The sequence below is a fragment of the Pecten maximus genome, chromosome 2 (genome assembly GCF_902652985.1).
Source record: "Pecten maximus chromosome 2, xPecMax1.1, whole genome shotgun sequence".
NCBI classification, from domain to species: domain Eukaryota; kingdom Metazoa; phylum Mollusca; class Bivalvia; order Pectinida; family Pectinidae; genus Pecten; species Pecten maximus.
In genome coordinates, this window is record NC_047016.1 from 46,961,435 (window position 1) to 46,987,959 (window position 26,525).

A 26,525-nucleotide genomic window follows, 5' to 3' on the forward strand; every position below is an offset into this window, starting at 1 on the left:
CAAGCTCTGCCAAGTGAGTGCACATACTTTAAATGTGGGTCTAGCAATGTGTGCTTATTATTCGTGATAAACGTAACAAAGGCTTTAGGCACCTGAGCAAGCCACATCAGAAAGAAAAAAAACGGTAAGTTTAATAAATTCAGGGAAAAAAACCGGACTTGAGAGAGAAGAGATAGTTTTAATGAGTTTTGCGATACATATACTAGTTTGAACTGTGAAGTACCTTGCCTTTTTTCCTACAGATGTTCAAATGAGTATGTTTCTGGATAAGAACTTATCAGGCAATATTAGTCAGCAGGGCACGTAATGCCTGGGTATTTTCGACCTCCGTCATCACTATGGATTTAAGTAGACATTACATTCAGATGTAAAATAACATTTTTAGCCGTCTAAGTTGATTTAGGCCTGATCTGAAATCTTCAAGCCTCTGCTATTTGCGGAAGCGAGATGAAATAAGTATTTTTATACAGGATAGATTGTAGATTGTATACGGTGGGTTTCAAGTAAAGAATAACAGTCTTGTTTCTTTTCAGAATCTGTTGACTTTTTTTTTAAGACAGCTATGAGCAACTTGTGTTAATAACAGAATACCGTATTTATTCTGATAAATGCTTAAAAGCCATGAGCAAATTAAATGTTAAAAGTAAACAAAATAACATAGTTATTCTAATAAATGCCCTAGAGATGTGAGATTCATTCAAGGAGTGTTTAAAAGAACATAACATTTCAGAGTCTTTTTTGGTGGTTGTTTTTTTTTTTTGGGGTGTTTTTTTTTTTTTTTTACCATATTTATCAATAATTAACCTCCTGCAGGACATAAATAAGCCTCTCTTTTCATTTTTGCAGAATCATTAATTTTGAAATAGTAACTTAAAAGAAGTTTACAAATTAGCCTCCCTAAACTTTGATGATTAACTTTTATCCTGGGAGGGAGCGGGCTTATTTGAGGATAAATACGGTATTAAAGAGCGTTTATTGACATTCATAGTCTTTTGGAGAAAGTTTTATGAGATTGATGGAGTGATTACCCTTGTCACTAGCGTACAGTGGGCAATGGGTTATCTTACACATACTTAGAGATGTACAATTCTTATTTTTTTTGTCATTTGCCCAGTGCTTTTTTCAGACGTACATATATGGAGAGTTGCTCTGCATGATGCAACTAAGATTACTGGTCCTATACAAATGAATATTTAATCTTTGCCAGCACAATGATGGACCACTTCTTTATATTATTGACTTAGTATAAGGACTAGGAAAGGATTCATGCCAAAAAACCTACACTATATTATTAGCATGTTTAAAGATGTATATATATATATATATGTTCTAGCATGTTTCAGATTTAATGCAGAAATAGAGTGTCTTGCATAAGTTTCAATGTAAAACAGAATTTATTATATGCATTCAATAATTTGATACATTATGAGCCCTTTTAAAAGTTGCATACAAAATTATTTAAAAAGTTTAATTAATTCTGTATCGCAATGACACAATGTGGGATTCTATTTATCACAAAATTTACATTTGTAAGGAAATAGGCAAAATTCTCAAATTCATTTCTCTTTACAACTGACAAAATTTAAAAGTTTTTAGTACCTCAATAAACAAGTGTGGGATTATATTTATCACAAAATTCATGTTTGTAAGGAAATAGGTAAAAACTCTTAAATTCATTTCTCTTTACACCTGACAAAATTCAAAAGTTACTAATACCTCTGTGCACGTGTGAGATTCTATTTATCACAAAATTCATATCTAGTAGGAAACAGGCAAAAATCATCAATTTCATTTTTTTTAAACTGACAAAATTTTAATGTTAATGGTACTTCAGTACACAAGTATCAGATTATATTTATCACAAAATGAATTCATATCTATAAGGGAAATGGACAAAAACTCTCAATTTCATTTCTCTTTACAACTGAAAAAATTCAAAAGTTGATAGTACCTCAGTACACAAGTATCAGATTCTATTTATAACAAAATAAATTCATTTTCCTAAGGAAATAGGCAAACATTATCAATTTCATTTCTTTTTAAACTGACAAAATTTTAATGTTAATGGTACTTCAGTACACAAGTATCAGATTCTATTTATCACAAAATGAATTCATATTGATAAGGAAATAGGCAAAAACTCTCAAATTCATTTCTCTATACAACTGACAAAATTTTGAAATTGATAGTACCTCAATACACAAGTACAAATGTATCAGATTCTATTCATCACACAATAAATTCATATCTATAAGGAAATGGACAAAAACTCTCAATTTCATTTCTCTATGCAACTGACAAAATTCGAAAATTAATAGTACTTTAGTACACAAGTGTGAGATTTTATTTTATCACAAAATTCATATCTATAAGGGAAATAGGCAAACATTCTCAATTTCATTTCTTTTTCAACTGACAAAATTCAAAAGTTAATAGTACCTCAGTGCACAAGTGTGAGATTCTATTTATCACAAAAATTCATATCTATGAGGAAACAGGCAAAAATCATCAATCTCAAATTCATTTCGCAATACAACTGAAAAAATTCAAAGTTGATAGTACCTCAGTGCACAAGTATCAGATTCTATTTATCACAAAATGAATTCATATTCATAAGGAAATAGGCAAACATTCTCAATTTATTTCTTTTTCAACTGACAAAATTCAAAAGTTAATAGTACCTCAGTGCACAAGTGTGAGATTCTATTTATCACAAAAATTCATATCTATGAGGAAACAGGCAAAAATCATCAACCTCAAATTCATTTCTCATTACAACTGAAAAAATTCAAAGTTAATAGTACCTCAGTACACAAGTATCAGATTCTATTTATCACAAAATAAATTCATATTCATAAGGAAATAGGCAAAAATTCTCAATTTCTTTTCTCTACACAACTAACAAAATTTAAAAGTTGATGGGGCCTTTGTACATTTTCGCTATTTAGACAATCATATGAAGCTATTTATTTGCGACATTACAAGTGTTTTTATGTGTGTACCTTAGATATTTACGACCTGGGCGTTTAATGTTGTAGAACAGGTCAGTTACGGTGATAAATTGACTTCTGTCCTTTGTAAATATCAAGTCTGGGTGGCCTTGTGTTTGTAAGGACAACAGGTGGCAGACTCGGTTGACTTAATGATCAAAATGTCACCATGTGTGTCCACTGACTGGTCAGTAATGTCGGTCAGTCTGGTAGATTGTCAGATACTGAAACAACCATTAGCAAAATTAGATAGGAGAAAGAAAGCACAAGAAAGTTTGGTTGATAGAGAATTTTTTTTCTAGGGTTGGAAATCACTTAAAATGTCACGATGGATCATCTCAATTTCTGAAATGATTTATGATCAATTATTGATTGATTATAAATAAGAAAGGAGAGATCTTTATCATAAAATTCATATCTATGAGAAAACAGGTAAAAACTTAAATTCATTTCTGTATACAACTGACAAAAGTTAATAGTACCTCAGTACACAAAAAGATCTTTAAAAAAAAAAGTATTTTTAAAGATCTTTTAAACATTAACCAAAGTGGAGGGAATGTATTGGAATAGGTTTCAAGGTATATATATATATAGCTATGTTTTAAAATATCATTTAATGCAGTTTTAATGATTTTTTTTTCATTTAATCACTTTCCAAGTCTGCTATGAATCTCAATAACTCTAAGAGTTTCCATGTTATAGTTAAAACCATGATAAATCACCGAAAATCCTGATCAATTAGTCATGGTCAGACAAAATGGCTAATCATCAATCTAAATCTTTGTAATTTAGTTATGGATTATTTCCAATATTTATATGTATATATATATCTAGTCCACGATATTTCCTGGAGGTGAGCACTCCCTAAGACTCTGAGTCATTCCGTACTGTTTTAATGGATTGATGATTGGGCTTGAATAATTTAATGAAGTTATTCAAGTCAGAGAGTAGCCCAAGGCCATCTAATGGGTCAGTCGCTTTAATGGACAGTCACTGGGTGCTTCTCTGGATGCTTTTAAGTGTTTGTTGATATATATTTATATATGTATATATATATATATATATATACTGTGTGAAAAAAATAACAGGTCAATTCTAAAGCTGAGGTGCTGAGGAAACTCATATGTAGTATAAATTCTCACATTTGGTAAGTTATCTAATTCAGCTTAACCTGTTGAGCGGTAGCTGTGGCCGAGTGGTTAAGGTGTCCCGACACTTCATCACTAGCTGTGGCCGAGTGGTTAAGGTGTCCCGACACTTCATCACTAGCCCGCCCCCCCCCCCCCCCCCCCCCCCCCAACATCAAACTATATGGAGACATGACGTCCACAAACATCTGATATACCGGTAACTAGTCAGTGTCAATTTAAGGCTTTGTAGTAGCTGGTGGCTACCTCACTATATACATCAATTCTGTGCTCCCCCACTGTACTGTACTACACTTGGCTTTGTAAAATTTGCTGAATATATGATCTCTTGTTACACATATATAAACGTGTGTTTGAATCTAACGTTGTATTTGTCAACTGCTCTACCCAAGCTAACAATAATGGTTCCCGTATGAATAATTACTGGTTTACACAGGATATTTTCTGTAATGTGATTAATTAATTTAATATTCTTTGCATATGACACAATAAAAAATCTATATAGTGCTAGATGCTGAACTTTCCCTTAAGACAATTGGTATTAAATTTTATCTGCATTTCTCAGCATACTAATACTTTCTGTATCACCGATGTTGTAGATCAACAGTACTCAGGTCAACCGAAAACAGCCCCTTCTCCAATTCAGGACAAGCTCCCCTTTCATTTTGAAACTTAAGGATTGACGATGTAATTACTACAGTCCTAGGCCAGTCATTCAGATTAAAATTAGTGTAGCATGTCGGTTTTCCTATGACTAACCTTTATTTTAAACCACAACCTTACCTGTAGGTTACGCATCACTCACCTGACAAATTAGGGGTCACAACAACAAACATTTTAAAGAATTCAAAATGTGGCAGTGGAGATACACGTATCACTTGTTTTACAAACATTTCATAAAACCGGAAATAATATCGGGGTTATTTCATGTTCCCACTGGCTTTTGGTAGTTTTTCGGACCATTCAGCATTTTTTCTCTACTGTGAACTTTTGAACAACTCATATGTAAATTAAATTATTCAAGAAGACAATAAAAATCGGTTCATTCATAAAATCTGGAATTTAAACTCAGAATTGTTAGCATGATGTGAATACTCGTCCAAATCTCCTTGTGTTGTAAGCTGAATTAATGCGTACATGTCAGAAACGGCTTAGATTTTATCTCGAGTCGTCGTAATGAATTGGCGATCACCGGTAGGTTGTTTCATAGACAATGACAGATTAGCTGTGTATTGTCTCGCATACAGCGACTTCTTACCCGTGTATGTACCTGTATACACCTGTTCAGGTAACGAGCCCACCCCTACTGAGGTGCACGGCGGAAGCCATTAAATGTATTCTTTTTACCATGGATGTCCTCCAAATCTTTAATGTTGAACGCCAGGACAACATACAGGTAGATATCTTTGATAAATGTGAGATTGAAAATATTGTTGATAGTCATATTAATTTGTTTGAACAGGAGTCCTTGTTTGACACATGTATGGCTAGATCAAGTTCTGTTGACATATCGGTTGAGTACTCTGATTAACTTGCAGGTTAAGTGTTAATAAAAACGGTTCTATCCCTCATTTATTATAACCAGATGTATCATAGCCAATGGTATCTTTTAAATTCTCAATTAATGTTAGCAAGTAGATTTTGTTAGGTATCTCTGTATTATTAAAGAGATTAACTTTGTTGGTCAAACTGAGGCCAGTATGGAATTGTGTCTGTCCTCATGTGTCAATGTGAGGCCATTCTGTCCTCATGTGTCAATGTGAGGCCAGTCTGTCCTCATATGTCAATGTGAGGCCTGTCTGTCCTCATGTGTCAATGTGAGGCCAGTCTGTCCTCATGTGTCAATGTGTGGCGAGTCTGTCCTCATGTGTCAATGTGAGGCCAGTCTGTCCTCATGTGTCAATGTGTGGCCAGTCTGTCCCCATGTGTCAATGTGTGGCCAGTCTGTCCTCATGTGTCAATGTGAGGCGAGTCGGTCCTCACGTGTCAATGTGAGGCGAGTCTGTCCTCATGTGTCAATGTGAGGCCTGTCTGTCCTCATGTGTCAATGTGAGGCCAGTCTGTCCTCATGTGTCAATGTGTGGCCAGTCTGTCCTCATGTGTCAATGTGTGGCCATTCTGTCCTCATGTGTCAATGTGAGGCGAGTCTGTCCTCATGTGTCAATGTGAGGCGAGTCTGTCCTCATGTGTCAATGTGAGGCGAGTCTGTCCTCATGTGTCAATGTGAGGCCATTCTGTCCTCATGTGTCAATGTGTGGCCAGTCTGTCCTCATGTGTCAATGTGTGGCCAGTCTGTCCTCATATGTCAATGTGAGGCGAGTCTGTCCTCATGTGTCAGTGTGTGGCCAGTCTGTCCTCATATGTCAATGTGAGGCGAGTCTGTCCTCATGTGTCAATGTGTGGCCATTCTGTCCTCATGTGTCAATGTGAGGCGAGTCTGTCCTCATGTGTCAATGTGAGGCCTGTCTGTCCTCATGTGTCAATGTGAGGCGAGTCTGTCCTCATGTGTCAATGTGTGGCCAGTCTGTCCTCATGTGTCAATGTGAGGCCAGTCTGTCCTCATATGTCAATGTGAGGCGAGTCTGTCCTCATGTGTCAATGTGAGGCCAGTCTGTCCTCATGTGTCAATGTGTGACCAGTCTGTCCTCATATGTCAATGTGAGGCGAGTCTGTCCTCATGTGTCAATGTAAGGCGAGTCTGTCCTCATGTGTCATTGTGAGGCCAGTCTGTCCTCATGTGTCAATGTGTGACCAGTCTGTCCTCATATGTCAATGTGAGGCGAGTCTGTCCTCATGTGTCAATGTAAGGCGAGTCTGTCCTCATGTGTCATTGTGAGGCCAGTCTGTCCTCATGTGTCAATGTGAGGCCAGTCTGTCCTCATGTGTCAATTTGAGACATATGCCAAAAATGTGTCTGGCAATCCTCAAATTTTTCAAGTCAAGTCAAAATAAGAGATTTCTACACATACGAATGTATGTCATTGTCTTTCCTCTATTCACTGAATATGATTGTTGTGTGAAATTGTAAAGAATTGTTTTATGATTCACTCTATAATCATTTTCCAAGTAATGTCCTGACGTTGAGCTGAGCTGTAGTTTTCGTCACTCATACTCATATGCCAGGCGTTTCCAAGCATTTATGAAAATTTTCACTACCGCATTAAAATTCCTGAACACAATACGGAAATGACGACACGAATAATCGGCTAGAAAAATGTGTATGATGAAGGGTGACAATAATTTAACATATGGTTCACGGTTGAGGTAATTATCTGCTGTATCATATTCTGCGCATCCTGCCGAGAGTGGACGGGTCTATATACAATATACTGAAAGTAGCAAAATATGGGCTAGAGTATGTGAGGGAATCACTAAGTCCCTCTGTATAGTATATATACAAACCATCATGATTGTAAATAGACCGAGACTGCAGGTGACTTTTTACCTGTACAGGTAAGTATGGGACTTTAGGGGCTACGTTACATGTAACATAGATGTGTGACAGGTGTGATATATACAGGTAGACCACTGGTATTCTATGTGTAGTCGACAGCGTGTTTCATACAAGTGTGTTCGGTGAACCTGTCCCGACGTGGCCAGAGGGAGGGGGGGGTGGGCTTTCCCAGTTCTCTCACATGTCACGGCACCGGATGCAGGATAATTACCCTCAAAATCCCTGAGGTAAGTTTAAGTTGTAACTGTTGATGCTATGGCAGGTAAAAATCTCAGGTGAGACAGGTAAGCGCAGGTCTACCTGACATGCATGTTTAATGTTTGTAACTATTTAAACAGGTTAGTCATGGATGTGTTTCATTTATAAAAATTATACATCTCGCTGAAAGAGTTACAACAATAAAAATTCACAAGCATGCCTTTATGTAATGTGATAATATATCATCATATAACGTCTTAAGTTTCGCATTCCCCAAACGAAAGATGACACATAATTGCTATTTTATGAATATATATATAGTCCAAGTGGAAGTTCATGGCTTAACCATCCGTTTAGTCAGACGTACAATGTTTGTACATGTAGCCATTGTGTGGAATTTTATATATTATAAATAAACCACTCTGCTGGTAGAAATTTCAACAGTAACCATATTCATTCTCTGAAATGCCACTACAAAGAAGTAAGCAGTATGAATTAGTTCTTCAGCTAGCTAAAGGTCTCTGGCTGTGGCGTCTTGAGACACTAAAGGACATGCTAGTTTATGCCATGATGCGATGTCTATCTGTCGATTCACCGATATCTCATCACAAGGAAGGGCAGGTCACAATAAATCAGTGAAATTATTAAAAAGATGTTCTCCCATTGGACAAAAAGATAACAAACTTGTGTATGAATTGAGGAAGTGTATGCTCTTCATTATGCAATATGAATTCCTTTTCACTCAAATTCCCTTCGTCCGGGTTCAAGGATTTCCAAAATTTACTGTGTTACAGGAAATGTCTTTAGTGTCATTGTGTAAACATTTGTGGTTTTTGTGGTTGAGATAAGAAGCATGATAATAAATACAACAATATGATGTTGAAATGCTAGACCACAATTTGCTGGTGAATTATTACCTCAAAACTATCTAGATAGCTATTGAAACCATGAAAGAAAGTACCCACAAATACACAGATATTTCATGTGATACAGTAGCTGGACACTCTATCCTTATAAGGCTACACACACTCATATGTGAAAAGGCGAGTCCATTTGCCTAAGGAGGCTCAAGATTTACTAGACGAAAAACTCCACGCTTACCTAGGAGTGGGATTTGTAAAATTTACCTGTTTGAGGCCCTTGTACCTATACCTCTGTCTTTGATTTATAAATAAATGTTATGATGAAAAAACACCTACCCCTGGAGCCACCCACCGAATAATCACTTATAAGTAACTCATGTATATACTGACCAGCCATCTTACCCCTTGACCTTTGACCTGATGACCTTGGGTGTTAGTCAGTTTATTTCCCATTATTCTGAAAACTTTTTTTCATAATATTTAATATCTAACAGATAATTAAGGAAGCATACCTTGACAATATAAAATGCCTATGAGTCAGGTTAGGTGATTTTCCTTAAGTGAGTGTTAATATAAGACTCTGTATATATCTTCACCTTTGTGTTAAGACTCTAGTACCTGACTGTTAAAAGGCCAAAATAAAAATATAGTTGGTTTGGCGTAACCTGCCCCACCCAGAAAAAATCCGCCTGTAAGAAAATTTTATTGTGAAAAATATATATATTTTTTTTTAATGACTTGACCGCTCCGGATATTTATATCCTGAACTTGCTTTGCAAGTTTGAAAATACATCTCGCAAACCCAAATAAGCTTGGTGTGTGTTTCTTTTGTTTTAGACCACAAAATGAATAATGATTTTCCAAACAGTTTATATTCTGGTTTGTTTTTGTATTTAAGGTTGAAAATCTATTTTCATAACTGAATAAAAAAAAGTTCAGCACTACCTACCTAGCCATATATGTAAAACCCCCTGGTCGGGTTACAGTAAACCAAGATATTTTTATAGATGGCCTAATGTTGACAGAGGTTGTGTTTGCTATTTTTCAGACCTTGATGTGATTCGAGAGTTAAACATGGACAGATCCAGTCTGGATATATGTCCAGTATGCCACATGCCGTTTGATAAAGGCAGGAAGAGGAAGCTGGTCGAGGCCTGCGGACACGAGCTCTGTTTTACATGTCTTGTCACCTACGAGAGCTGTCCCATGTGCGACGGAAGTATGTACATGTTAAATTCACTCACAATCATGATAAAGCATTTTAATATTTTCCTTAGTTGCAACTTAAAAAAAAAAAAAACTGAAAAAAAAAAGAACTTTTTAAAACTGGATGATCAGTTGGCAAAGTTGTAACACACTTGCCTGCTACCAGGCAACCGTGGTTCATTTCCGCGATCGGAAATGGAAAAGTTTGGTCATCAACTGCGAGCGACCACGTGGATTGTGCACTCTCATCTAGGCCAACAAGAGTTATTAATATAAGTTATTATAACTCCCTACGCAATTCGTTGTAAAATAAGTGAAGTTTATTTATAAAATGTTTTAACCGACATGATATATGTATTCAATATTTTGTATTTCATAGGAAGTCCTGTAAATTCTCCACCTTATCAAAACCATCGTGGAAACGAGCCGTATCGTTCAACCGTGAAAACCAATGGACATTTCACACCCATCAAGAAAAACCATCACAGCGATCTTCCCCAAAATACCTCTACATATGCCACACCTCACAACCCCACAAATCTACAATCAGGTAAGTTTTATGATTAGAAAAGGAAATAATTAATATATTTATCATAGGTTTTTCGTATGTTTATGCCCCCGCTATGAAATGGGAGGGGGGGGGGGGATAAAGGGTCGTCCATGCCCGCCCCGTCCCGATGCAATGTAACTAACTAATCTCAGGAACTGCTGATGTGATCCTCACCAAACTATGTTTCGGGGCTGTCAGGTGGCAGCGGGGGCATTTATGTTCTACAGACATTTTCTAGTTTTTGTCTGACTTTGGAATTTTCTTGGATACCCTATGGAATGCATACTGATATACCTGGGTAAGCCTTTTGTCCGGCAACAGTTGGTTAAAGTTTCTGGATGAGTTTCTCCCAAGGCATAGAGTTTATAAAAAATAGTGATGAAGTGTTAATTATTTGTGGGAATATTCCTGTAGGGTCTTAACTACAATGCCATGAATTCTAATTGTGAAACTAATTTTTATTTCAAATTATTTTTTCTGAATTAATTCTGTTTTGGACTAAACTTTCTGGTAAATGCTATTCTTCCTCCTTGTTTGGTGTAAGTTAGATATTTATTTAACAAGAAAAGGCCTCAAAGGACCAATTTGAGCAGTATGTTATTACAGAGAGAATGTACAATTTTGACATGATATACAAAAAAGTTCCGAAAAACTTAGTTAATATTTATGAAAATTAATAAGTTACGAAGCTTTGTGAAATGGTACCCTAAAAAGTAAATGTTGTGTGTATGCTGTAGCATTTCAAACAACACCTGTTCTTCAAATTATTAGCCTATTATTATCAAAATTATATTTTTTGCTGACGAAGTTTCCTTTCTTGCCATTAAGGATCTCATCATCATCAGCAACAACAGCCTCCTGTCCCTGCCAAACCACGATATTTCCGACCTTTGACCTCTCCGACCTCTGTAGGAACTACTCCTCCACCACTTCCGCCACCCGCAAAGAACTACAGGCCAGAGCCGAGTGCACACCAGTTCACTAGTAGCCCAGCCAATGGCTCTCCAAGCCTCGGTGCAAACAATATCACTATGACAACCAACGACAGTCTTGACGAATTGTCACGATTAGACAATGAAGTTCATTCTCTGGAGCTGGGCAATAGCTTTAGTCCAGGTGTGTATCACGATCTGTTGCATTCCTCGAAACTGGACAATGGTCAGTCAAATGGTCAAGTGAATTATTTGATATTATGTCTGTGCTGTTTTGCAATGCAAGAAAGAGGAGTATGATGTTTTTTTCAGATCTGCCTGTCAATATGTAACAGAGGACATAGCGTGTGGCTATATTTTTTGTTTTTTGAGCTTATACACTATTTCATTATTTACGCTGGTTCTGTTCTGTGTAAATATTTTGTTGTTCTGTGTGGCTATTTTAAACAATAAAACAATAGCACATCATGAACCGTATTTATTACTATTAATCACTTAGACTTTGCGAATACTTTATTTTACGAACTTACCTCTTCAGACATATTGTAAATACACGATTCCACGAATCCTGATCTAGAAATGACTTTAAATTTGCGAAAGATAAGCTATTAGGGTCATTGACTCGGTAAGACTCATTTATCGGTAACCATGCAATAGCTTGCCTGCCATCTAAAGGTGTTATTTTTGTACAAATATTCACAAAAGGATTTGAATTCATGATTCACTTGACTCTCCTAAAGTATGAATGCGAAAAATAAATTCCATGCGAAATATAACTGATTTGTGATTTAGAGTATATACATGGACAAGATGATACCATCGGAGGATCTTTGATTTTATGCTTTGAATCTTGTCTGAACTAAGGTTACATGGTCAGTTTAAAATTTTCATCCGATTGTTTTACAGTAGGCAAGGCCAGCCCACCACCTCCACCGCCAGACGTTGCCCAGAACGACCTGATCACACGACTCGGCCTACTGTTAGGAGATCGGTCTGACACAATGTCCCCGAACTCCCAAGTGGTGAACCAGACGGAGGAGACATTTACTAGTGTTTCATCTCTAGCCAGCGGTGAGGCTACACCTGAACACGGGATCTCCGACACCAGTCCCCTGTCAACCCTTACAGGTACAGGAGTAACTCTTTACCTCACGGTACAGGAGAGTTCGACTAGTTTCACACACTTTTTCATTCATTAGCTAATTTGTTTAGATATTGTTTGATTTCACCATTTGGTAACATATCAATGAATCGTAAAAATGCTTCACCCCCGATTTCATATACACTTGCTTGTCACAAAAATGCATAAAATCAAATGGCACCTATATGTTACAGAAATATTATCTGATTAACAGCAACAAAATTTAACCCTTTCAACCCTAAGAAACCTAAGTGGACTCTGCCATGCCTTCATCATTTGAAGTCCAATATGGTTAGTAGGGGTGAAAGGGTTAATGAGAAACAGCAGCCAAATAATTATTTCTTATAAGATAGAAAATTACTGACAAAAATGTAGATAAGGAGAATTCTAGCATTTCTTTGGATGTAATTAATCTTTTATTAACTTAAAATTTAAAAGATGGAAAAATAGAAGCTCAATATTTTTAGAGGGTGGTAATAGTATAAAGTATGTAACTTTTGGTATTGTGTAGATCGAAAAATACAATAGACTATTGTTGTTTTCAGTTGATCACATTTAGTCTTTGTCAGATGTATCTCCCTATGAATTAAGTAGAACTAGCTACATGTGACATTTTTGATAACAGTGTCCTCCAGTAGTGAGCGATCGGGTATACACATGGGGTTAGGCTCGCTGTTCCCTAGTCGTGACCACAGCTCTGACACTTCACAGATGAGCCCGAACAACACTGCAAAGCGCCCCCATTCTATCACAAGTAAGTCATCGAACTCACTGCACAGCACCCCCACTTTGTCACAAGTCAGTCCTCGCAGCCTTTTAAAATATGTATCTTGATATCAAATTTGCACTATCGAAATATGACTTTTATTGTAGAATGATGCCACAATTGGATTTATATTGATAAAACACTTCATATTTTCAAAATTTAGAAAATATAAAATTGAGGGAAAGATTAAACCACTGTAAATGTGCTTATTTTGACGTGCTCAAATTTTAGTGCAAAAGCTAATTAAAACAGATTAGCACAATGCTAAATTAGCGCTCCGACAATGCTTGCCATATCAAACATTGACGATAAACTACCCTTAGCTCAATCAGAATTTAGCCAAATTATTCTAGTGAAAAAATTGCTAAAATAAGATTACCGCTAAAATAAGGTAACCACTAAAACATGTACATTTACAGTATACAGAATAACCTAGAGTTACCCTTGTTTTCTTTATGCAGCTTCGACACCCGGTCAGATCGAGGATCTGGGGCTGTTCAACAGAGGTCGTTCTTCAAGTCGCCGGTCAGCTCGAGCCACTATCGGTCACTCAGACAGCAGAGGTAGGGCACAACACTGACCACCAGTCTACAGATATAGCTAATGTTACTCTATAGCCAGATATTTTTCATTAGACTTCATGTATTCCATGTCAAATCTAGTGCATTTGATTAAAACACAGCTGTTTTTAATTATTTCCAGTTCCTGCTCAAAGAGCAAGCGAGTGTATGCCATGGTGCAGCATTAGTAAACTGTCTTCATTATAATCTTTTTCGTTTGTCATTTTCTGAAAAAAAAAGCTTTGGTTATCATATTCATCCAGTAGCATTCTGGGATCTTTCAAGGTTAAATAGGTCAAATTTGTTAAAATCGTAAACTGTGTTTATTTGTTTGTTTGCTGCATTTATTGCCCCATGAACTGCCAGGGTCATTTTGAGGCAGGGTCTCCTTGTAGTAGTTTGTGACTACCTCACTGAAGTAGTCACATACGGAAGGCCCATCACATGCCATCCAGACCATTTAGGGTAAAGTGTCTTTCCTAAGGACACAACCATGACAGCACAGACTGGTCCGTTCCTCAGCTTCTTGTGAAACAAAAACCTCCATGGGTAGGGAGCTTCGAACCGCACACCTCAGATCTTCACCTGAGGCTACGTGGCCAGCACTCTTGACTAAGCTAACCCCCCCCCTCCCAAATATCACCATCTACCCGATATATGTCAGTTAAATGATAAAGGGAAAGTGAAGACTATATAATATAATTATTTGTGTTGTAGTGAAGATCACCCCGATAAAACCACCCCAGGTCCATCTAACTGCTCTGGAAATGGAGGTCCCTCACACCGAGGGAAAGGCAGAATTCTTCGGTCGGGAATGGCTCTTCACTGAGCTCGAAAAGGTGAGTTAAAAATCGATCAGAATATTTTACGACTGTAATTAAAAAGTTGATAGGCATTTTGTTGAATCAATTAATTGGTACCTGTTATGACAGGCATTCGGTCAAGTGAAACGAAAACATGTCTTTACATATCTAAAAAATGGCAGAATCTTACTACCCGGTTGTTCAAATATCGTGTTTAATTGTCGTAGCATATATTTGTGATGTCTTTGAAGACATTCTAAGTTCATGACCGTACGACAATGAGAGGAAATGCAAATTTTGAGTTCAGGGTGGTAATAAAGTGTCTCACTAAGGCAGGATCAAAATCCTGAAGAAATCAACTGTTTATTGACCTGCATTTTGCCTTCATCCATCTTCATCTTAATCTGTTGTTTGTAGATCCTACACAGGGATTTGGTGGATCAAACAAGAGGGGTGGTGATCACCGGAGGTATCGGGGCCGGCAAGACTGCGGTCATACAACAGCTTGTACAATTGAGCTGTTTCCGCGACGGCTCCTCCAGCGACCTTGTGGAAGGTAACAAAAATTTTATCTCAGTTATAAGTATTTCAGGATTTTGTATATCATTGTCGTTTAAGACCCTGCATTGTTAATGGTTGTTTGGTCCCCAGCGCTGTTGATCATAATAAGTCCCAACACTGAATCAATGATTTTCGATTTATTTGTGCCTAGAAGAAGATGAAGAATGCAAAGAAATATTTATAAACTAATGAAATTTATATCTGTAATTAAATAACATACCAATTTTTTTTTTTTATAAGATATTATAAATTTTTCGTAAGTAATTCTTTATGCTTGTCAGTAGTAAATGGACTATTCTAATATGTAAATCAATTTGTCTTCAGGTAATAGGCATCGTATGAGTCGAGACAAAGTGTTCCATAAAGGCGTCAGCCCGAACTCCACACTCAACTCACAGCAGTACCATCCCGTATCCGACGTCGGCCTGAATTATAACTCACTCCGAAACCTCGCTTCCCAGGTTGTAGCTTTCCATTTCTGTCAGGCCGACAACAACGCCACCTGTCTGGTGCCAGAGTTTATCCACAGCCTAGCGGCGCGAATGTCCCATGCCCCACAGCTGTCTGCGTATCGGGAAATGCTACTCCAGGACCCTCAGCTTCAACATGTACTCAGCTTGAAGGAGTGTGTTCAAAATCCCACCGCAGCCTTCATAAAGGGCATCATCGAGCCCCTCACCTCTCTGAAGGAATCAGGACGTATAGCCTCTGGATGTTGTCTTATTCTCATAGACTCTTTAAATGAGGCAGAGTTCCACAAGCCGGATTACGGAGATACCATTGCATCGTTCCTCGTGCGTCATGCGGAAGATTTTCCGTTCTGGCTGAAGCCTGTTATTACAGTTCAGAGCGTCCTGCAGGATATCACGCGGTCTCTCCCGTATGACCATGTGTGTATCGACCGTGGTCGTTACGAGGAGCTCATTGCACAGGATATACAAGATTACATCAACTATAGGATTGAGACGTGTGCTAATATCAAAAACAATATCGCTCTTAATGGAAAGTTGGAATTATCAACACAAATCAAATTCTGTGTTCATCTGCAGGTGCTGAGCAAGGGCTCCTTCTTATACACCAAGTTAACATTGGACCTTATAGAGAAAGGCAATGTGGTACTGAAGAGTTCCAATTACAAAATCCTACCAATGAATATATCGGAGGTATTTTTACTAAATTTTAACCTGAAATTCCAGAGTGTACGATCGTTTGAGAAAGTGTCGCCCATTTTAAGTGTTTGTCTTGCCACGCTCTATCCTCTAAATGCCACGGAAATTTTCGAGACTGTGAATTCCGGGTACACAGATCACTTTCTGTCTTGGACGGATTTTCAGAATCGACTGAAAGTGTTATCTGGATTTATGTACCAGAGAAAAGATAGCTCCTATATGTTTTTTCACCCAGCATTCAGGGAGTGGTTAATTCGGAGAGATGACGCTGATAACCAAAAGTTTCTCTGTGACCTAAGGTAAGTCAAGCACTTCCCTACGAAATCATACTTTGTGGGAATTTCGGAAAGTCTCACTCAAATCATGCAGGTTCACTTTGGTAGATATTTGTGTAGGTTGAAATTTGAGATTGATCAGAATGAAAATTTAAAAAAAAAATGGCCGACAGCTGCCTGATTTTGATCATTAATGTTTGCTATCATTCTTCTCAATTTCAATTTTCATGTGTAGTTTCCTTTGGTCCCTAGAGAGTAAACTATTTAACTTTGAGACTTTTTGATGGATTTTAAAAGTTGAAGTTTCTGATATTTTTTCAAAAAGCATTTCAAGGGTCTCTCTCAAATTTCCCCTTGATCCTTAATTGTGTGCATGATGAGATATTTCTGGGTGGACGGCTGTTTTCTGCAGGCTAACCTTAATGTCACATTTGTAAACTGTGAAATCCCATTGAGATGAAAATTTTCATTCAATTTTAAAATTTAATTTCGGGATAGATCCTTTAAAAATTGTACAACTGTTGTAAATGTTGAGTTTAAAGTGTAACTGGATGATTTGTATATATATTTGGTAAATATAATTGTGTTTTGTTTCCTAAGTATGATGACAGTGTTTACAATTAAGTAAAATGTTTACATTGCTATTGCTGATACACTTAATAAACCCTCTAGATCTAGGGCTTTGTGATAGTTTGCGTTATAGTACCATAAACGCCATTTACTAAAACATCCTTTATTTACATTTACATTTTAGCAGATTTCCTCATAGTTACGATTTTTTCAATCACCTGACATCACTCAGCATTGCTTCTAACTGTATGTCTCAATGAGATTGGTGATATGGTCACATGATCAAATGCTGTTATAGTCTCATAACACATATTGCGTCCATTGTCCAATGTAATTAGTGGCTGCTAAGCCAGTATAAAAACTAATCAGTAAATTTAGCAGCCATAGTTTTCAGTACATACAATGCATATATATGTTTCAGACAAGGTCATGCCCTCATGGCTTTCAAGCTGTCACGGTTGAGTGCCCCACTGAATGAAGACAAGACGATTGAGCTAGGACACCATATCCTAAAAGCCCACATCTATAAGAACATCAGTAAACAGCGAGGCTATTCATCACGTGACATGCAGGCATATTGGATGTCACTAAGTTCGGACAATCTGAACGCTGCACTTGTGTCATACAGAAATCTTTACTCGCCCAATGTCAAGGTCAGTGTACTATATGTCATCATAAATATTTCTGCCATGATGTCATAATATTTCTTGTCATGATCAATGTCCCTAAATTGTAATGAGTATGTCAGGAAGGAGTTATCAAAAATATCCAACCCGTGCAGTGCCCTCTTATCACTAGACTAAAGAGAAATTCCCACCAGCCTAACTAGTAAAGTGACTTGTTGCTCCCCTCTTTAATGCTACTCTCTCCATCACTTTGCCCCCAAAGACAACATCAATCCAGGTTCTTCGGCTCAAAAGAAGCATCTCAATCTCCAATAGCTTACACCTGGAGCGGAGGGCAGCACCAAATCTGTAATAGAAAGGAGTAATGAAAAATACTTTGTTGGGGATCGAACTGACAACCTGCTATTTTCTAAGTGAGCATTTTACTACTACCCAGTAGACAAACAGGAATTTCTCACTTTACTGAGCTAGTAAGGCGTCACCTATACTATACTAAATTAAGATATTTCTCGGTCCTTGCCAGTATTTTGTTTGGTAATCACATAGCTTGTTTAAATACCTTAAAATGCTATAATATTTGTTATGTGCCTGATTCTAGGTGAGTCGGCTGATAATGCTATCGGGAGCCAACCCTAACTCGCGTACCCTGTACCAGAATGGTGCCCCAGTGTTATGTGTAGCTGCCAGGGAGGGCTTCTCCGATATGGTCAGTCTCCTGTTGGAGTTCCATGCCAGTGTCGATGCTGTATCGGAGACTGGAATGTCGGCGTTGTGTTACGCCGCGGCAGCCGGACAGATAGACATTATGCGGATGCTGTGTCTCCGTAACGCCAGGGTAATTTTCCACACAAATTTTTCTAAATGTTCATAAACTGTAATTTCCTACACATTTATTGAATGTTACTGTATAGTTTTGTAATTTTGTGAGCATATATTTCACAGGTTTACGGGTCATAAATAGTTCACAGGAATCAAATTTTCGCCAAATTGTTTACCGTATTAATCTTCAAATAAACCCTATCCCTGGATCATTAATATCGCACTATCTGAGATAGTTGTGAATATAGAAAAATAAATTCTCTGTGAATATTACCCAATTCTCTGTGAAAATTACCCAATTTCCTTGTAAACATTATATTACCCAATTCTCTACGAATATTAGCCAATCCCCTGTGAATATAACCCAAATTTATTCCCTGTGAATATTATCCTATTCCCTATGAATATTGCCCAATTCCCTGTGAATATTACCAAATTTACATGTCCATGAAATACCTATGTATGCCTAATACAGGCAGTAGAATACTTCATTGGGAATGTCTGAACATAGAAATATAAAAACTTCATTATTAATGCAAATTTCCTTCAATCTTTTTATAACTCTTTATCTACAGCTGTCCCATGTAGACAACAATGGTCAGTGTCCGGCTGTCCACGCAGCTATGCATGGTCACCTGGAGGCCCTAGAGTATCTACTGCAGTGTGATTGGTCATCTTACGATGGTCAGCTGACGAAGATCGAGGCAATGCAGCAGGCTCTTGTGGCGGCGTCGGCTCTCGGTCACACAAATGTATGTATCTGGTGTGGAGTTGAAGTCTTAGTATCAAAAATTAACATATTTCTAGTCTATACATAATATCTCAAACTGGAATTTCCCCAGGTGATATTTATAGATTTTTCCTGGCCCTGGACATGGATATCTACAGTTTTACCAGGGTGAGATTTTCTTATCTCACCCTAGGGTTGAGACAAGCTACACATGCTCTTTGCACGTTCTCAACAATTATATGATGTTTGACAACCATACAATGACGTCATGTCAAAAATAAAATGACGTCACATCGACAATTCAATTATGTCACGTCAACATTTCCTTGCATTGATGTAACGGCAATATAAGAAACATACGAGGGTAAACCGGGTAAGAGAAAAATAATCAATCACCCCCTTGGGAATGAGACAGGTGATCTCGACTTTCGGAGAAAGATTCTTAAGCTGCAAAACACTCTGCATGCCTCGTGTTTGGCAACTTCAGAATCTTTCCCCTCGGGTTGAGTTACCCCTGTCACACTCCCATGGGGGTCAAAGATTCTAAAAGTTTTGCACCTCTGCAAAACTTTCAATGGATTTGATAGCATTTGCTACCAATTCTCTCGGTAAGAATCAAATATGATCGGTCATTTCTCAAATAGTGTACAGTTGTTCCATTATTAGGCAAAGAACTTCAAAAAATAAAGTCTTTACTTTCTAATGTATAAATTCTCTACTGCTGTGTGAAATATATACATGATATTTTTTTTCGTTTCAGATTTGTGACTACCTGCTTCACCCGAGCATTCATAATTACGAAGGGTTCGGCATGAACAGCACCGATACACTGTTAGGAGAAACACGTATGTTCATAACATCCACCAAAAAACTGAACTCATGTATAATATAGACTCCATGATCAATAGTTTTATAAGAAAATTTAAATAAATATGAGCAAACTTTGTTTGATATTAAAATCTACAAAATAATAACAGTAAAAATTTAACCAAACATTTTTCTAGCTTTACATTGAAATTGATATTTTGTAATCATTGGGGTATATATCATTAATACTTTGGATAATAAATTGTAATGTGATTTTGTACTGTATTATTCAAACTTTAATTTCTCAGAAATTCGAAATTGAAAGATTTGTCAAAAATCAAATATAAAATCAGAGAAAACTGCTTTCGAGGTCCACAAAATATGTAGGAGTTATCTCCCTTGGTTAATGTTTTGTGTTCACAATCTATCTTTACCCTAACCATACATATTTACTAAGGTTGATAAAACAGGAAATTTGTAATTAACGTAGTTTTCATTAATATATCAATGTCATTTGTCTGAAGAGTGTAAAAAGAAAGTCAATTTGAATGTCTGTCTCAAAGAAAGGAAGAAGCATAACCAGGTCTGTTCTCAATTCCTAAAAAGCAGTCGATCCCGGGGAAAAAAAGATATCACTCGAAAGTGTAATTTGATTGCTAGTGTAGACTAGAGATATATGGTATAAATTACCTGTCATAACTGTAAATTTAGTTATTATTGTCTATAAAATCGCAAAAAAAAAAAAAAAAAAAATGAATGACAACTAAACTTTTGCGTTTTCTTTACAGCTCTGACAGCTGCCTGTGGTCACGGACAACAGGACCTGGTCCAGTATCTACTGGACAGAGGAGCCATGCCTCAACACCCCAATAACAAGTCCTTCTCACCCTTACTGTGCTGTGTGGACGCTGGACACTGGGACATCGTCGAGATTTTGATTGCCGCAGGGGCAGTCCTGGAACACACAGACAAATATGGCCGCACGCCGCTCATGATAGCAGCCTACAAGGGACATATAGGAGTGCTGGAAATGTTGCTGAACAAAGGTCAGTTTATTGATCAGGCTTTGTGTTAGTGGTATATAAACAAGAGGATATTTGAAAACTGTTGATAGATTTATATATACACAACCTCATTATAGCTAGTAACCATGGCAACATAGCAGGTTGATTAACCTCTTCACACTTTATTTTGAACCTTACTTGAGAACTTAATTTGTTCAAGGTATTAATTTATTTTATACAAATGGATATTTTCATATATGAGATGGGAATGCACACTATGAAGTTAATATAATTTGAATCAAGATGTTGACAGGTTGCTTGTTCATGGGGCCTCTAAGTAGGATGAAATTGAACATTAAGCCTTTGAACATGTATTATCTTACATGCATATTTAAATATTATAAGGAAATTCATTTTCATTTTCAATAAATGCATGCTCATGTATTCAAAGAGGTTAAACCTAGTTGATCAATGTATGAATTCCCAAAGACTTGCTTCAGCTTATCTAGGTCAGGAGAAATGTGAACTCCAGCTTAAACATACAATTATAAAAATGGTGCTAAGAAAACACACTAATTTTTGTAATTTATTTTGGCAGAATTTTATCTGGAGAATCAGACTGTAATATAAAGATTTTGTGACATATTTATAACAAGATCAAAGCTCACAAAATTGTGCTTTTATTTTATTTTATTTTTTTCTGTTGTTGGAAATTTTTTCTCAGCAGTGTTTTGTTGAAAATGCAGTTTTGACATACCAGGAAATCTCTGTATACCAGGACACTCGCCCAATTTTCACCCCAGTAACCATAGAACAATTCCTACAATGCAGGGAAACTTTCATTGATCCTACTATAGATATCTTGCATATGGTCAGGGCAAATTTTAAAAGGGAAACAAATTAAAATTTTTGTCTTGAGTGAAAAAGCTTTCTGGTATATGATAAACATGTAATGGAAAGACTGCTGTCAGAGTTCAATGTTAATTATCTCCCTTTATTTCATCAGGTTGCTGTCAGAGTTCAATGTTAATTATCTCCCTTTATTTTATCAGGTTGCTGTCAGAGTTCAATGTTAATTATCTCCCTTTATTTCATCAGGTTGCTGTCAGAGTTCAATGTTAATTATCTCCCTTTGTTTCATCAGGTTGCTCCATCAACCAGGTGGACAAGGAAGGCCTAACCTCACTTTGCTGGGGTTGTCTGAAAGGTCACCTGCACATTATATCAATGTTGCTGGACCAAGGTTCGAACCTCCACCATACAGACAGGTGTGGACGCACACCGCTGCAGCTCGCCTCCTTCCACGGCGACGCCCAGGTGGTACAGGCTCTCATTGACCGGGGAGCCCAGATAGAGCATTCTGACCTCAATGGTATGCGGGCGCTTGACCGTGCGATTGACCGCAGAAACACATCTGTTGTCGTCTGCTTCTTGAAGAAAGGAGCAAAACTAGGTATGTATAGTACTTCAGTCTCTTCCTCTACTTTATAACTTTAAAAGGCCAAGTCACCTCAGGTGAAGGACCGAGGTGCGTGGGTCGACGCTTTTTACCTTTGTTGGTTTGGTTTTCTCGGCAAGCTAAGAAATGGGCTGATCTGTGCTGTTGTTTTTGTGTCCATAGGCAAAAAACTTTACCCTTATTGCTCTGGATGGCATTCTTTAAAGGGTATCTCGTATTTTGTTCAGTGAGGTAGCCACCAACTACTACAAGGAGAACCCGCCTCAAAATGACCGTAGTTGTTCACAGACGATAAACCTAGCAAACAAATATAAATCTACTTAACAAAATGCAATGCCTGATGCCTATAAGCAATTCGGATCTCATGGTTAATAAGGAACTATTAAATGATGTACATAACAAATATAGTCGAGATACTAGGCCCCTTATAAAATGTTCAATGGATTGTATTAAATTGGGGTCAGAAACATGTGGCCATTATAAAAGGTTTTTTTATACACTAAAGTTAGCCTTAAGGGCAGGATTTACTGTAGTTCCATTTTAGGTCACATGACCACACTTATTGTGTATTGGTTATAAGCAGACTACCAGGCCACAGTTGTTCAAAAGGTGATTAGGCTAATCACAGTTTAACAACAATTTTTAAATCCTGATAAAACTATTTCTGGTATAACTAGCTTGACAAAATTTTATGGAAGTATAATACTCATCAGTCTCCCCCAAGGAATACACATACTCAGATTTTGAAGTAAAGGAGAAATGATATTTTCACTTATCAAGTGATTAGCGAATCACCTTTTGTTGAACTGGGCCCTGGTAATTATTCCTTGTTAGAGCTATGTACCTGATACGTTGGTTTTGTTTACAGGTCAGACCACGTGGGCGGTGGCATCCGGCAAGTCCGACATGATGCTACTATTACTCAACAAGCTCATGGAGGATGGAAATGTGCTGTACAAGAAAAGTCGTATCAGAGATGCTGCCCAGCGATACCAGTACGCCATCAAGAAGTTTCCAAGGGAGGACATCCGAGAGGATATAAACACATTTAAGGACCTCAAACTCAACCTGCTCCTCAATCTTTCCCGGTGCAAACGCAAACTCAATGTGAGTCAAATATTAAACCTGCTCCTCAATCTCTCCTAATGTAAACACAAACTCAATGTGAGTCAAATATAAAAACCTGCTCCTCAATATCTCCCGATGTAAACTCAAACTCAATGTGAGTCAAATATAAAAACTTGCTCCTTATGAGTCCTGAACCTCTCCTGATGTAAAAGCAAGCTTAATGTGAGTAAAATCTAAAGCCTACTCCTCGACCTTTCCCAGTGTAAATACAAACTAAATGCGAGCCAAATGTAAAATTGACTCCACAACCTCTCCAAGTTTAAATGCAAAATAAATGCGAGTCAAATAAAAAACTGACCTCACAACCTCTCCAAGTTTAAATGCAAAATAAATGCGAGTCAAATCAAAAACTGACTTCACAACCTCTCCAAGTTTAAATGCAAAATAAATGCAAGTCAAATCAAAAAGGCACAACCACACACTCATTGCAAGTCAAATTCAAAACCAGCTCCTCAACCTCTTCCAGTATACATTCAAACTCAATGCCAGTCAAATCTAAAGTCTGCTCCTCAAAGTCTCCACAAACGCAAAATCATGTGAATCAAATCTCAAGTTAATAACCATTGAAGACATTTCCTTACAATTAAAAATTATTTTCAAAATTGATATTTCCAAAGAAGTGGTTTATAACAAGAGTCTGTCTGTTTACAGGAATGGGAGTCGGCCATTGACCTAGCCTCTAAGGCGTTGGAACTGAAGCCAAAATGTTTCGAAGCATACTATGCACGAGCTCGGGCCAAACGTGACAACCGACAGTGCAGCTCGGCCCTCGATGACCTGAAGGAAGCGACACGTCTCGCTCCTAACAATCGGGAGATGCATAGGCTGCTGATGAGGGTGAGAGACGAATGTCGAGAGCAGGCGCGATACGAGGGTACAGGGGGCAGTGGTAGTCGTCAGAGTCTCACAGACATGGGAGTACTCGGTGCAGGAAGACGGCACGAGGAAACGGCCCTTTAAGGGACCTGATCAATATGGGTGTGGTCGGCATGGGGTAAAGGCACAAGGAAATAGCCCCTTCAGTTGAGGGACTTTGTGACATGGTTGTGCTCCGCATGGAGAAATGACATGATGGAACAGCCCTTCGAGGGACCAGTGTTGCGATATATAGTGGTGCTTAATACTGAGACATGATTTAGTGCTAATATTTTAAAATATTTATTTGTTTATAAGGATACAGTTACATACCAAGCGAACCATTGTATTTTCATTTCTGGTTGTGACTTGTAGTGGCGTGGTGTCACAGAAATGGCATGGAACATGTTTGTGATTGTGTAAGTAAATAAATCCGGGGATATGTTTACGGTTGTGTAGAGGTAAATAAATCCTGAGATATATTTTGTGTAGAGGTAAATGTTTCCAGTGGAGGATTTTCTATGAAAATGTGATGCCTGGATTTCAGTAAGAATGTGAGATTCCTATGTAGATATGAGACATGTTTGTTATTTACTGGAGTAAGAAAGATTACGTACCTGTGTAAGCGGGTGTTGTTTGGTGCTGTACAAGTGTAATTTTATGGTTAAAAAACCCCAAGCTTTTGCAATGTCAGTGGACCAATGAACTTTTTAGCATGTTCAGACATTCAGCTTTGGTGTTTCATCCGTCAGTCTATCTGTCTATCAGCTGTATAGAACACCTGTATAAAGTTCTGCCGATGAGATACAAGAAATTAGAGACTTCCATGTGTGACCTTGAGACAATGTATAACAAATCTTCCTTTTATCTAGATCCAAAGTCAAGAATGGAGTCAAAAGCCATGAAATTGAAAAAACTCATTTTAAACTTTTTAAGTACTAACAATGAAAGTAGTAATTGTAGCCTAACCTTTTAGGGATTTTAATGGGAATTTTAATGGAAATTTTAATGGAATTTTAATGGGAATATTAGGGACTCAAAATCTGTGGGCTTAATATGAAGTTCATGTTGTCGTTTATGAGTATGACAACAATTTGGAGATTTTCAACGCGGTGAACAAATGTCCTGAAATCTTTAAAAAAAAACTTCTTTTAAGAAATCACGAGTCCCAGTGTCATGGTATTTCATCAGCACCATGCTACAATGAAGGATAATCAATAGTGTTCAAATGTAGTTATTATGACCTTGACCATCTTTCAAGGTCACCGTGGTTAAATGTGTTTTTATTGTTAAAAATACTTATTAGGCAACAACCAAAAGGCCCAGGGTCACATTTATTTTGTGACCTGGCATGAAGGGCTACCAATCTTTCAAATTTGTTAAAGTCCAATGGTATACATTTTTATATTCAAATGACAGATTTTGAAAGTCATATGAATAAAGATTCCAACAACTGTTTACAAGATTTAAACTAATTAAATAATTGGGTAAAATATCTAAAATGTGATGTTAATTGATATTGAGTCAATTTCAATTTATTTTCACCTTGACCCAATTCAAAGTTCATAGAAGCTGAATTAACATCAGGTGGGCGATATAGGTCTCTGTGTATTGTAAAAACCTGTGTATTTTATATATGTATTGAGCTCTAATTGGATTTTTTGTGATTTATACATTTCCATTAATTGTCATATGTCATGTACACACCTTTCTTAATTAGATAAAACAATTGTTAATTTATCATGAATCTCCCTTGTTTAAAAACAAGTATGCAGGCTACAGAACAATAAAATCGTATACTACTGTGTATAAGCATATTCATTGTTTTTTTGACAAGCCTACCATCATCAGATGCAAGAGATGGTGGGCTCTTCAAATCGCCGTTTGTGCATGATCTGTTGTCCATCCCCA

At 37.3% G+C, this 26,525-nt stretch overlaps 1 protein-coding gene across 3 annotated transcripts in view; it reads left to right on the forward strand.

Moving 5' to 3' along the window:
* LOC117322298 (protein TANC2-like) overlaps window positions 1-26,421 on the forward strand; it is a 52,261-nt gene extending 25,840 nt beyond the window's left edge. For 2 of the 3 annotated variants that reach the window (XM_033877127.1, XM_033877128.1), the window contains exons 3-19: window positions 9,702-9,872; window positions 10,239-10,409; window positions 11,238-11,525; window positions 12,248-12,469; window positions 13,108-13,236; window positions 13,710-13,811; window positions 14,526-14,647; window positions 15,029-15,167; window positions 15,497-16,640; window positions 17,608-17,839; window positions 18,411-18,647; window positions 19,207-19,383; window positions 20,122-20,206; window positions 20,957-21,214; window positions 22,317-22,625; window positions 23,500-23,738; window positions 24,411-26,421. In XM_033877127.1, the coding sequence (XP_033733018.1) occupies window positions 9,728-9,872; window positions 10,239-10,409; window positions 11,238-11,525; window positions 12,248-12,469; window positions 13,108-13,236; window positions 13,710-13,811; window positions 14,526-14,647; window positions 15,029-15,167; window positions 15,497-16,640; window positions 17,608-17,839; window positions 18,411-18,647; window positions 19,207-19,383; window positions 20,122-20,206; window positions 20,957-21,214; window positions 22,317-22,625; window positions 23,500-23,738; window positions 24,411-24,719 (4,308 nt within the window). In that variant the 5' untranslated portion in view covers window positions 9,702-9,727 and the 3' untranslated portion in view covers window positions 24,720-26,421. Of the gene's footprint in view, window positions 1-7,715; window positions 7,820-9,701; window positions 9,873-10,238; window positions 10,410-11,237; window positions 11,526-12,247; window positions 12,470-13,107; window positions 13,237-13,709; window positions 13,812-14,525; window positions 14,648-15,028; window positions 15,168-15,496; window positions 16,641-17,607; window positions 17,840-18,410; window positions 18,648-19,206; window positions 19,384-20,121; window positions 20,207-20,956; window positions 21,215-22,316; window positions 22,626-23,499; window positions 23,739-24,410 lie in introns of those variants that run through there. The other variant, XM_033877129.1, reaches the window with a different exon arrangement.
* Window positions 26,422-26,525: the final 104 nt, after the last annotated feature.